The sequence below is a fragment of the Morus notabilis genome, unplaced genomic scaffold, assembly GCF_000414095.1.
Source record: "Morus notabilis unplaced genomic scaffold, ASM41409v2 Scaffold1503, whole genome shotgun sequence".
Taxonomy (NCBI): Eukaryota; Viridiplantae; Streptophyta; class Magnoliopsida; order Rosales; family Moraceae; genus Morus; species Morus notabilis.
Window position 1 is genome coordinate 147772 of NW_010365593.1, and position 13646 is coordinate 161417.

The 13646-nt window shown below is 33.9% G+C and overlaps 1 protein-coding gene across 1 annotated transcript; it reads left to right on the forward strand.

Annotated features, from left to right (window-relative positions):
• The first annotated feature begins 10128 nt into the window (after positions 1 to 10128).
• On the forward strand, positions 10129 to 13236 carry LOC21388341 (U-box domain-containing protein 17). Its single transcript, XM_010108321.2, has one exon. The coding sequence runs from the start codon at positions 10712 to 10714 to the stop codon at positions 12857 to 12859; it is 2148 nt and encodes a 715-aa protein (XP_010106623.1). The 5' UTR covers positions 10129 to 10711; the 3' UTR covers positions 12860 to 13236.
• The last annotated feature ends 410 nt before the right edge of the window (positions 13237 to 13646 follow it).

Below are 13646 nucleotides of genomic sequence, written 5' to 3' on the forward strand. Positions count from 1 at the left end.
GATGACTAATTCTGGATTGATAATTACTTATCAAGCAGACATAAACCCAGTCCTGGAAGAACGACTGTTGAGATACAGTGTTAGGGGACGTAGGAACTTAGCTTGTTTATCTTTCCTTCTTGCTTTAGAAGGTGAACCCGAGGTAATTAGAGACAATGTGGGAATTCCTATAGTAGATGAGTTCGCAGATATATTTCCAGATGAGTTACCCGGTTTATCGCCAGACTGAGAGATTGAATTCAGTATTGACTTGATTCCGGGAACGGCACTTATTTCTATTCCTCCCTACCGAGAGATTAAATTAAACATGATTGAGCTCAATTCGTTTTAGGAATGAGAAATATATCCTAAGACATTGCTTTTGTGATAAAGCTAGTGGAGCAGATCGAGTATTAAAGCTTTAAAGCTTTCGGAGGTTAGGGTGACGAGAAGTTAGCCACAGGTTTGACATCCGAGAGGTAGGATATTCTTACCCATTTTCTTGTTAGCCTGTTTTAAAGTGTTTTGGCTAAATAATGTTTTCAAAAGATAAGAACATGTTGATAAAGAAAAGTATTTTCAAGACAATAGCTTGGCTTTTCGCTATTGATCTCATAATGGATTGATTTCAAGTTTTAATGAACATTTTCGTAAGATAAGATAACATGCGAACTGGTAAGCCCGCTGATGGCCTAGATAGGATATGGAGATCGTGTCCTTGGAGGCAGAACCCGAAACCCATACGGGCCACTACGGTGGCGTTTGGCCTCGCTTTGGTCGTGAGTAATTTAATTACTTAAATTACTTGCTGCCTGTAATATGGAATTTCAATTTATTTACCTTTCAGAAAAATGTCGTTTGGTTCCAATTGATTATTTCGGGCCTGACTATCTCATTTTATTTACTTACTTATTTATTTAGTTTTATAACTCTTATCCTATTGGGCTTTTCGCTCATTTTTCCTATGTTTCAAAATGTATTAACCCCACCCAAGTGACGCTAGAGGTAGTGCAGAATAGGTGAGGAATTCAATTCTAGAAGAAAGGAAACGGTGAAGCATTTTCCTTCACTATCAGACTTATTAAGGCATGTATTAACTATGGATTGTAAACCTTAAACATAACTAGACTGTGGTTGATGCCAGTTATTTACTTTTCTGTATTTAATTATGTGTGCACAAATTGTGCCGGAGGCTGACTTTTGAAGCCAATCTTAACAGTGAAGTGATTGTGTTTTCTAGAGTCCATCTTACCCTATCTAAAAACTTGATTTCATTAAAATAACGGGGCTTGTTTGAAAATACCTGAGTGTTTTGGTCTTGAAATCAAATTTTAAAATGTTCACGGTTTAACCACCCTCTTAATCAAGTTTAATTTCTAAGCAAGCCTCCACGTTACTAACCCATGTTTAGGGGCGTGACAAAGCTTGGTATTAGAGCCAATGGTTTTTAAAATTTTTGGGGATTTGTGCATACATTAATGACATCAGGAAACCACTAAATAGTCTAGTTTTCTTTTCAGTTAAGAGAATGCCGCCACATTGTAGAGCCGTTAATCCGCTGGCCGTACCGTCTTGTTGTTCCTCAGGTGGATGAGATAAAGAAGACAGTCATTCACGAGGCTCACAAATCGAGGTCTTCTATTCATCTTGGGAGTACCAAGATGTATCAGGACCTCAAAAGACAGTATTAGTGGAGGGGTGTGAAGAAGGATGTTCGCCAATACATATCAGAATGTGTGACTTGTCTTTGAGTCAAAACTGAACATCAGAAACCTGCTGGAGAACTGCAGCCTCAAATTCAATCTCAAAATGCAAAAAATGGTCTAATTCTTCAACACATACTACTATGAATGAAAAAACACGAAAAACTCATGGCTTAAACAAAAATTTAAAGAAAAAAGCTAAATTAAATTAGATATTAACATACCTTTAAATTCCTAACTTCAAGAGTTTGTTTTGAATGTAGAACCTCCATAAAATGAGTAAAATGGACAAATTTTCACCACATGTGGATGCTTAGTTGATCAAAAACTGACTTGTGAAGGTAGTAATCTCTGTAATGTATAGAGGATGAAAAATGAGAACCTCCCCTCTTTCCTTCTTTCTTTCTTGAATGAGAAGATGATGTTTCTTTTTTTTTTTTTAAAAAATTTTGCACGCTTTTCTTTTAATGTTTATGATTTTAGAGAAAATGGTATTAAATTTTGCACGCTTTTCTTTTAATGTTTATGATTTTAGAGAAAATGGTATTTTTGGACACTCAATCAAATTCATTAAATCCAAGCGTATGCACCAAAACTTGTAACTTTTAAAGGTATGAAACTAAAGAGAAGAACTTTTAAAGGCATTTTCCTAAATCACTATTGTATAGACACACATATGTTTATGTAATAGAAAAAAAGTTATATCAGGATAAAGGCGACGTTGTTGCGTTTTTGCGTAAGATATAGTTATTTTAGAAAGTCAACTGCTTATATCTCTTATTTATTAAGGTGAGACTGACTCGAACTCAAGACTTTATTTAAAGAAAAATGACAGTCTTATCAGTTAACGAAATTACTAGTACAATTTATTTTCTATATGTGTATAGTTGAGTACCTGCAATCACGTCGTAATTTATGAATATTTGAAATTGATTATCAATAGTCAATGAATGTGTTTTTATTACTAGGCATGTAACACAACCTAGTGACTCCATATAAACTGATTTCTTCCTTCTTTACTTTGGTGGGTGATACTTATATTGGGAATTGTTTGATCGTTTTTCTCCGAGGAAGAGGTGAAACATAATCAATTTGAATTTGGGACAGGTATTCAAAATCTTAGTGAAAGACTGGATTTGTTATCTTATATTTACTTTTCGTGAAAAATACCAATTAAAGCGGAGGGTTTCTTCAAACAACAAGGAGCTGGGTCAACTATTCAATCAAATGATATTAAGCATATTTCTCATCTCTTCTTGAGAAACAAGTGGACTATTTCTTAGAAAAATTATGGTCAATTTCATATGTGGCAATTCCGCCAAGATCTCTTCTTTAGTTGGGGGAAGAATCCCCATGAATCAGATTTTTTGAGGAACATATCAAGAGAGAATTGGATTTGGTTAGACAATGTATGATTGGAAAACAATGATCGATTTTTTGGTAAGGTACGGAATGTATCGTCACATATTCAATATGATTCCAGAAGATTTAGTTTTGTTCAAGTAATGAATTTTAGCCAATTGAAAGGATCTTCTGATCGCTCTAGAGATCATTTTGATTCCACTAATAATGAGGATTAAGAATATCACACATTAATCAATTAAAAAGAGATTCAACAACAAAAGAAAAGATCAATCTTTAAATATCCTTACTTTTTTCAAATGGAACAAATAGAGATAGAATCCGGCTGATCTCCTAAATGTCTTTTTGAATATTTCTCAATATCCTGCGGAATGTGGGAAGCATATGATATATATAATCATATAAATATTGAAATCTAATCTAGTTCCCAAAAAATTTACCAATATCTCCTTGCCGTATGCGGACAACTAGTTGGCAGCACACGCTATAAGTTTGATTTTTCTGAATAGTTTTTCAGCCGGCAATTTAGGTGAATTACACGATGATTTGTTACAGCTGGAGAAATTCCAAATTAGATTACTATATTCTGACTCTTTCAAGTTAAATACAATCTTGGAAGAGTCGAGAATGTGTCTATCGCAGGCCTGAAATTTAAAATAGAAAACCCGAAGGTCAGGGTTTCTATATTTGACTATACACATACATATATATAAGTATGTAGATATTATATATATGTATATATTTTTGTCACACTGCCTGCAGATTGGCGCCAGTGCACCGATCTTGACTTCGGAACCTCTATTTCGTCTACAAATGGCAGAATAGTGTGACTAATCAGAAGTAGAACAAGATATAGTCGGACCCAGATTAAAAATTTTACCTCTTTTTTCTGCTTTTAAAAAATAAAAAATAAAAAATACACACTTGAATATGCCTTATTTGTTCAAAGCATAATCTTATTACTTGGAACGTCCACATCAAAAATAGTGTCACTATACATAATCTTATTATTTTTTATTTTTTATAATCTATAGCCAGCAATGACTCGCCAAAATAAAAAATAAAAAAAAATAAAGAATATAGATTATAAGCGATAATTCTCACCCTAAACAAGATAAATGAATAAATAAATTAGAGAAAATCTTGGGAATTAGGTGGATTAAACTTTCAGTTGAAAAGCATTGAATATGAAGCACCTATTTTGGACAAGGTACGTTGTTAAATATTCTCACGTCTCAGTGATAAACTATTTTATTTCGAACAAATAATAAAGGATAATTTCAGCAACAAAAAAAAAAAAAAACAAAACAAAAACAAAGGATAAGAACGATTACGTGGCAGATTGGATTGAATCTAAATCCAATGAGGTGAGTAAGCGAGTTTAACAGCAATTAGCTAGTTTTTTGAAGTTTCAATTTTGGATTTTTTTTCAAGCAAAAAGAAAAAAAAAAATGCCTATGAAAAAAAAGGATTGCTTTTTTTTTTTTTTTTTTTTTTTTTTTTATGGGAAACTGAAATTTATTACTCACTTGCAATGTTGGCAAGTATAAAAGAGCTAACAAAAAATAAGGCGAAACAACTATCCAAATAGAATTAGTTAAAGAAAGAACCAAGTAAAATTAGCTAAACAATGGGCTAGTATAGTTTCACAAACATCATCAATGATTGAAGTTTTAGGGGCTCTCAATACCAAAAAATCAACAGCATTAACGACGTTGATGGCAACAAAAAATAAACAAAAAGTTTAGAAAAATATAACACCTTAAGAATAATTATAAAATAATTTAAATGAGATAAACGTGTTTATTGTCAAATGGGGTGTTGGTTTAGCAAAAAAGAAAAGAGAAAGGGGTAAATGGGATTCCATTAAGAAAACAAATTAGTCATTTAAACTAATAGCGTAATTTGAACTAATAGTTTTCAATTACACTATGTTTTCATTCAAAGGTGCGCTTAATAAACTTTGTACAATTATTCAAGCAAAAAAATAAGTGGCTTCTCTAATAGCGTAATTTAAATATGTTTACAAATATAACGTACCTTAAATTACTAAAATATATGTCTAAAAAAACTTACTAATTTAAATTAAGCTAATGTTTGATTGTTTTCCTTTAAGTAGTTATTATTTATTTATTTATTATTATTATTATTATTATTATTTGAATTTGAGGTGGGGATTCTAACTCTATTTTATGATGTAGTCAAATGTGGTATTACCATCAGAATATGCATCGATCACAATTATTATTATTTTTTAAATATATCTATTTTGAGGTTCATTATTAAAAAAAAAAAAAAAAAGGACAAATTATTTTGAGGTTTATTCTTATATTCTTACTCCAACTAGTCCACAGTTATTATTATTTTTTCGAATATATCTATTTTGAGGTTCATCAATTTAAAAATATATATTTTTTGAGGTTTATTCTTATATTTTATGGAAAAGCAATCAGCAATTTGGATCGTACGTGGCAACACTGTAAGTAACAAAGTGCCCACGCGTAAGCCAACTAGCGGGAAGTGACCGCACCCGATCCAGCACATCCTTTACATGGCGGTTTCCTTATCAACAACCTTAGATAATCCATCCAACTAAAAGGCGCCACGTCATTGTTATCCTGAGTGAGAAGCAGGTGATAGAAAGCCCACAAATGCCGGTGACGTTCTCGCTTTTTATTTTTCATTTTTTTTCCCTTTTTTAAAAAAAAAAAGGGGGAATTGATTTTTTTTTTTTTTGGGACAGCGCAAAACACGATGGGGGTGTTTCCTGACGTATGGGCCGTCGCTTTCATTGACTATTGTTAATTGGCTCAGTCACGCGTTGACATCACTCTGCGTGGCGTGATTGCATGGGACAAGTTCGAAATTGGTTTTTCAACATGATAAGTCGGCGTCGTTTTGCCTGCAACGTACTTCTGAGGGCAAAACGACGAGTCGAGACGACAAGTAGAGGCGTGTAGTTTGGGACCTCTATTGCGCCATCCTTTACGCCTAAAAATTCCAATTTTGATTATGTCGTTTTTTATATTATATTTTGATTATGTCGTTACAATGAAAAGAAATCCTATGTGATAAATTTTTTTTTTTCAGTGGATTGATTTTTCTTTCTTAACCTCATTATTTTAAGAGGGCGTTTGCTTTTTTTCTTTTTTTTTTTTTGAAATATTTGAATGATTTATGTTTGACCTTGTTTTACATCGTGAAGTGAAAATATGATAAATTAATCCCAAAAGCAACACTTCTAGATGTTGAATTTGTATATAAATACCTTTCGGAAAAAAAAAAAAAAAAGAATTGCATAACTAGAAGCAATAATTGACACAAGTACTAGAAATATTTACTACTCGGAAGTCATTGCCCACCACACAAGGATCAAATATCATAATAAATTGATTCCAGAATCTCTATTTTCATCTATTTATGTATTTTGAACCAATTTAGAAATATGACATGTTGTTCCTATTTGAATATGAAATTTATTTAATAAGGAATTATGGTTATTTTATTTTTCTAATTGCAACTTTTGAATTGTTTTGGCAGGATTTTTCTAGATAGTTAAAACATCTACAGTGGGTTAAGTTGTTTCCTAAACTCAATTTTTTTCTTAACAAATCTTAAAAATGCGTTCTTAGCTCTAAAAATTTTATACTCTTCAAATAATGTGTCGTATTGGATTAGATTGGGAGACATTTTTTTATTAGTAACAGATTGAGAAAAATCGAATGGGAAGGTTTTGGTTTGATTTATAGATTGAGCATTTATCAATCCATAAAATTCATCAACCAAAATTAATCATATATTATATAATAAAAATGTAATTATATTTTTTCATTAAGCTTTTAGTAATATATATCTGTATATATGGATATTTTGTTTTTCTTAACACACATCACTAACAATACCATGTGCCAACGCATTTGTTTTTTGTTTTAATACATAATCCAACCCACCTGAGAAGACCCTAATGGCTAGAATCGTTATTCATAATTCATTCTTAAACTCAATCCATGTACTTAAGAATCTAATCTGCAACGCTAGTTTTAGATTCGATTGAATTGAGAGAGAAATTTTAATCCGGTAGTTTTGATTTAAATTGCGAAATAAACTCTAATCCGTAACACCTATCCTAATAAATTATAACTCTCATTGTCAATCTATACTTATTACAATTACGCATACCCACTATGAATTTCTATTATAGAGTATCAAACACTTAATTCATTTGTTGGTATTCACTGTAGCATTAAAAAAGATTTTATCAGACATCTATCTACTTATGTGTTGAGAATTAGATAACTTAATTCTTTATTATCGAGCGTAATAACATCACAAAGGACAAACAAAAACTAGTTCCTCAATTTTATAGATAAAGAAAAGTAGGGTGACTGTTATTACAAGTGTAAAATCCCCAATTAGTACTCATTATAAGATCATCCACAAAGCAATTCCAAATTGATGTATGTCCAATTTTCAGTCTTTTAACACTTTTGAAAATTCTATCTCTATATATTATACGAACGTAATTGTATCTATTAGCTTATCCTGTCAAAATCTTATTCAAATTGTAAATCTTAAAGTACACTGTACAAGACAGCAATATTTGTCATGTACGAAAAACATATAGTTTTTTATTATTTTTTATTATTTATGCACGCAGTGCACATCGTATATAATTCATTATTCACAATTTCTTACATATCTTCACCAAATATATATATATATACATACATATATATACACACACTCAGATATAAGCGAGACAGTTTATAATATTTTCCAATTTTCATATTGTGTTAATTAGAGGATTTAAAAACACTTGAGGATTTTATGCGGCAGGAATACTTATCATTTTTTATTCTTACATTGTGATTAGAATAATTTTATGCAGCGCCTTGTGAATATTTAACATGAACACTCACTCAAATAATTAAAAATTTAATTTAACAGTCAAAATAATGATTTTTATTGTTAATTAAAGAAAAAGTTATGATAAAAATGAGACAATAGTGATCGGATATATAAACCCTATCAAAAAAAAAAAATAGAAAATATTATAATAAAATTTTTATAAAAGAAAAACGCGATTTGAATCGTGCTTCAAATTCGATCTATAGTCGGCTATTATAATTAAGTGTCGTACATTCGTATACGTGTTTGGGTTGCCCATTATGTTTTAATAACGTTTCACACAATGAACCCGTACGAGTCGGCTAATCCCGACAAAGAAAAACGAGAAAAAAAAAAAAAAAAAAAAGTGTACTATTTAGGGAGGTCTTCTTTAGTTGTTTGCTTTTTTCGGGTCAACTCGCGCGTTATACATTTTTCAGTCAAAGGAGGGAAAATTTTGGCAGTTTGGACAATTAAAAACTCCTCAAGTCTCTAAACCAATTTACTAATCTCTTTAATTATATCATCCAGTTTCCACGCGCCTATAAAGTCGACTGGGCCCACGACCTTTATTTAGTCAACCATTGAATCAAATGGCATGCCTTACTTTGTTTGAAGGTGTAGAGAAAAACCAAAAAAGAAAAAAAAAGAAAAAAAAGAAAAAGGTTTAGCAATCATAATAATTCATAATAAACCCCTCAACCCAAAATCCAAACCCTCGAAGGATGAAAAGGTTGGGGGTAAAAAAAGATTATAACCATCTCTATTAGATTCTTATAAATTAAATTTTTTTTGTCATAGCACTAAAAAAATAAAAATGTTAGCTGATTTTGAATATTTTATTTTGAGTCATTGTCACTTGAGTCTTGTCTTGTTAATAAATACTACAATCTTATATTCAGAGCAAAAAAAAAAAAATCTTATCATAATTATTATAGTACACAAGATAATAATTTCTAATGCATATTACATTTATTGAAATAACATGACGATTGACGTAGTTGTGATAAACAAAAAGATCAAAACGAATCTATTGTAAAGTGTTTTTTCGTTAACTATTATATAAAAATCATCATTATTGAAAACAATACCCTTTTATAAGTAGATGGTATATATTAGTTAGTACATTTGAATAAAATTATTTCCTTGTAAAATACTCTTACCTTTGCACGTACATTGTCACCACTAGTTCTTACAATTTATATTTTTTTTGGGTCAATAATTACTTAATTACGATTCTCTTATCGTTACAATAACAATTAACCTTACAATCCTCATAATGCTACGAATAAACAAATGTATTAAAAAGAATAAAAAACTAGAGCCTCATAAAAAGAAATGCATATCTCTACTAGTTTCATTATTTTTATTTAAAAAATAAAATAAAATCAATTAAAGTTGCTCTTTATTCAAATATATTGATCAAGATATTCAAATATATATATATATATATATATTTTGAAAAGATATTGAAAAATATTGCAAGTTCAGGAATTGTCTCCAATCGGGTATCGGATTGCAATCCGGTATCAGATTGGAGCGTCAAATGTATATTTTTAAAAAAAAATATGTATATTTTCTACTGGATTAGAGCGACACGTATCTATTTCTTTTAAAAATATGCATATTTCTTCTTCGGCACATGTATATTTTCTCTTAAAATATGTATAATATAAGGAGACACTTATAATGTATCTAAATATCTATATACATATTTTTAAAATATATATATATATATACCAAAAAAATATACATATTTTTTTAAAAAATATAAATATTCGGAGGCTTTACCTAAATAATTGTCTCCAAATTCCGCATACATACATTATACGTGCGTTAGGAGATCTTATTGTTTAATTCTTTCTAATATTTTCTTTTTAGTTATATAATATTCGCCGGGTTGTGGGGCTTAAGGCTCTTAATAAAGGCAAATACGAAGCATCCCATGTGACGTCCTCCCACAACAACCAAAAAAGACCTCCCCAACAGACGGTTTTGACCTTGCACAAAACCCACAAAGTCCAAGTCCAAGGCCGTAATTCCAACCAAAAAGTATGTTCTTTTTCGTCAAAACAGAAAAAAGAAAGTTGTATAAATTATTATTGTAGACCATGTACATAATTATTTTTGCACATAAATCCAACACGGAAAAATTCTCAAAAAAAAAAAAAAAAAAAAAAAAAAAAACTGTTCGTAGAGTAGGAGGAGGAAGAAGAAAAACGAATGGACAGGAATCTGGATAATTATCCGTCAAAGCCATTGAAGTCGTTTTCACCAAGGGTGCATTGAAATTCTAGACACAGAAAGTCTCCGAAATTCAGTCCTTTTCCTTCCTTTTTCGAGGACGCGGAATCGGCCAAAATTAAATGAATATTTAATTAAAAGAAAACTAGAAAATTTGGGCTCACAAGGTTTTGTTTGGGGAACTCATTCCTCTATTTCTCACTTTTTCTGTTTTTCTTTTTTTGTTCTCTTTCCTTTGAAGATTCAAACGTCGACCAAAGCTATACAAAGAACAACTGACGACGAAGAAAGTTTGAAGAGTAAGACTGTTTCATAGTCTTTTTCTTTTGTTTTGCAATTTTTGAGGATTTTCAAGATCTGTTTGGGGGAGGAAGAAGGGGAATTTGTGTGGGTTGTCGGAAAAATCGGAGTTTTGTTCGGTTTTGGTGGTTGAGAAAATTTGGAATTTGTTTGTTTGGATAGAGAGAAAATCGTTTGTGATTTTCTTTTTTATTTCGTTCGTTCTTTCATTTTTTTTTTTTTGGGATTGGATTGGGATGGCTTCGGCGGCGATATTTTCGTCTTTGCGGCGGCGGAGATCGCCTTCTCTGGAGGCGTTTTTGGCTCCGGTTGACCTAACGGACGTCGCTCTTGTGCAAACCCTAGCGTCGTTGACCGCCGAGCTTGTCTCGTCGTTCTCCGACGTGTCGTTTTACTTTCAGAGGAAGAATTCTCGGTCGCTGGTGAGGAAAATGGAGGTTTTTCTCGTGCTGTTGGAGTATTTGAGGGATTCGGGTGTGAGTCTGCCATGGACGGCCTTGCTCTGCTTGAAAGAACTTTACTTGCTTTTGTATCGCTCCAAAATACTGCTTGATTATTGCTCGCAATCGAGCAAGTTGTGGCTTTTGCTTCAGAATCATTCGATTTCGGGCCATTTTCATGATTTGAACCAGGAGATTTCAACGCTTTTGGATGTTTTTCCGATGGAGGATGTCGAATTGGGGGAGGATATTAGGGAGCAGACCGAGCTCTTGCGTAGGCAGTCGAGGAGGGCCAAATTGTTTATTGATAAAGACGATGAAGCGCTGAGGATTCAGTTCTTTTCGTTCCTCGATGAGTTTGAGAATGGGAAGATTCCGAGTTCGGAGGATTTGCGGTTATTTCTCTTGGAGAGATTGCGGATTCGGGACGCGAAGAATTGCAGGAATGAAATTGAGTTCTTGGAGGAGCAGATTGTTAATCATGAGGGGGATGTTGAGCCTACTGTTGGGGTGCTTAATGGGTTTGTGGCGCTTACAAGATATTGCAGGTTTTTGCTTTTCGGTTTTGAGGAGGATGAAGTAGAATTGGGGTGTGGGAGTCAGAAGAAGCCAAGGAAGGGGCTGATTTCTCAAGAAATTGCAGATACCTTTATAACGATTCCGAAGGACTTTTGTTGCCCAATATCTTTGGATTTGATGCGAGACCCCGTGATCATCTCAACGGGGCAGACTTATGATCGGAGTTCGATATCCAGGTGGATGGAAGAAGGGCACTGCACTTGCCCAAAGACGGGGCAGATGCTCATCAATACCCGCCTTGTTCCGAATCGAGCTTTGAGGAATTTGATCATGCAGTGGTGCAATGCTCATGGGATTCCATACGACCCGCCAGAGTGCCCGGATGCATCTGCAGAAAGCTTTGCGGCGCCTTCCCCCACTAAGGCTGCTCTGGAAGCTAACAGAGCAACGGCAGCGCTTCTAATTCAACAGCTAGCGCACGGATCACAAGTTGCAAAGACTTTAGCTGCTCGTGAGATACGTTTGTTGGCAAAAACAGGACGTGAAAACCGCGCGTTCATTGCAGAAGCTGGAGCAATTCCGTATCTTCGAACAATACTCTTGTCTCCTAACCCGGTTGCACAGGAGAATTCTGTAACTGCAATGCTCAACCTTTCGATCTATGACAAAAACAAAAGCCGGATTATGGAAGAAGAAGGGTGTTTAGAGTCGATTGTGGAAGTTCTCAGGTTTGGGCACACGACAGAGGCTAGGGAAAATGCTGCCGCAACCTTGTTTAGCCTCTCAGCGGTTCATGATTACAAGAAGAGAATAGCAGACGAGCAAGGGGCGATCGAAGCTTTGGCAGGTTTGCTGAGAGAGGGCACTCCAAGGGGAAAGAAGGATGCTGTTACCGCTTTGTTTAATCTGTCAACACACACAGATAACTGTGTCAGAATGATAGAGGCAAGAGCTGTGACAGCACTCGTAAGCGCATTGGGAAACGAAGGTGTTGCTGAGGAAGCGGCGGGCGCATTGGCCTTGATTGTTAGGCAGCCAATTGGCGCTGAAGCCGTAGGGAATGAGGAAATGGCGGTTGCAGGCTTGATCGGGATGATGCGTTGTGGAACACCAAAGGGAAAAGAAAATGCAGTTGCAGCATTGCTAGAGTTATGCCGGAGTGGCGGGGCAGCCACAAAGGAGAAGGTTGTTAAGGCACCAGCACTGGCTGGGTTGCTTCAGACTTTGTTGTTTACTGGTACAAAGCGAGCGAGAAGGAAGGCGGCATCACTTGCCAGAGAGTTCCAGAGGTGTGAGAACGCAATCATGCATTTTGGTGGTCTTGGTGTAGGATACGCTTTTGCGGGCAATTCTGCTACAACGAGAGATTCAGGTTTCGCTGGTGATGTCTCAGTGCCAATGTCAATTTCAGTGCCTGTTTTATAGTGGTAAACATCCCCCCCTCATGTTGTATTCCATATATGTCCCCATTTTTGCTGGAAATATTTTTAAAAATTCTTTCATTGATATTCTAAGGTCATAAAGGAAGTTATAGGAATACCATATAATGTGCTGCTTTCAAGCAATGTTCTGTATTGTTGAGCAATTAGCTTTAATTAATATACGTGTACCATTCCAACGATTTGAAATCCAGAATGTGTTTAAAAAATGTGTTAAAAACCATGGCAGGTGCATTGAGAAAGTGCATTTTACCACTTGGCTTTGTTTCATAAACGTAGGCTTCAAGTGAAGAGTTTTGTAATAAGGGTATTCGATTAACTGATTCAATGATAATTTAGATCCTTACTGTCACTTTGATCCTTCTCGCGAGATTACCAATTTTCTAGGTACTATGGCTTCCCATTTTGGTTAAGTCGAACTCAGTTCCGTTTTATTTTGAAGTGGGAGCTTAAGACTCTCTATAATGGTTAGCGTGCAACTTTATACATGTATGTATGTATGTATGTATGTCAATATAGGATTTATAAACGTCAGTGGCCCAAGCGCCCAAGTTGTGCTTCTTGATTTCATACTAACACGATAAAAATGTTTTATGAGCACCGTGTTGACTGGAAAAATTTTGACCTAAAACAATCCATTGTGCCGTGGTGGTTGGCTTTTGATTCTATTAGTTTGGAGTTCCTAATCCTTGCTTCACGCCAGAAGTATGAAAGAATGACTCAATCTGAGAAAAATCTTCTATCAACTTTTGACACTTTCCAGTTTCAAGTTT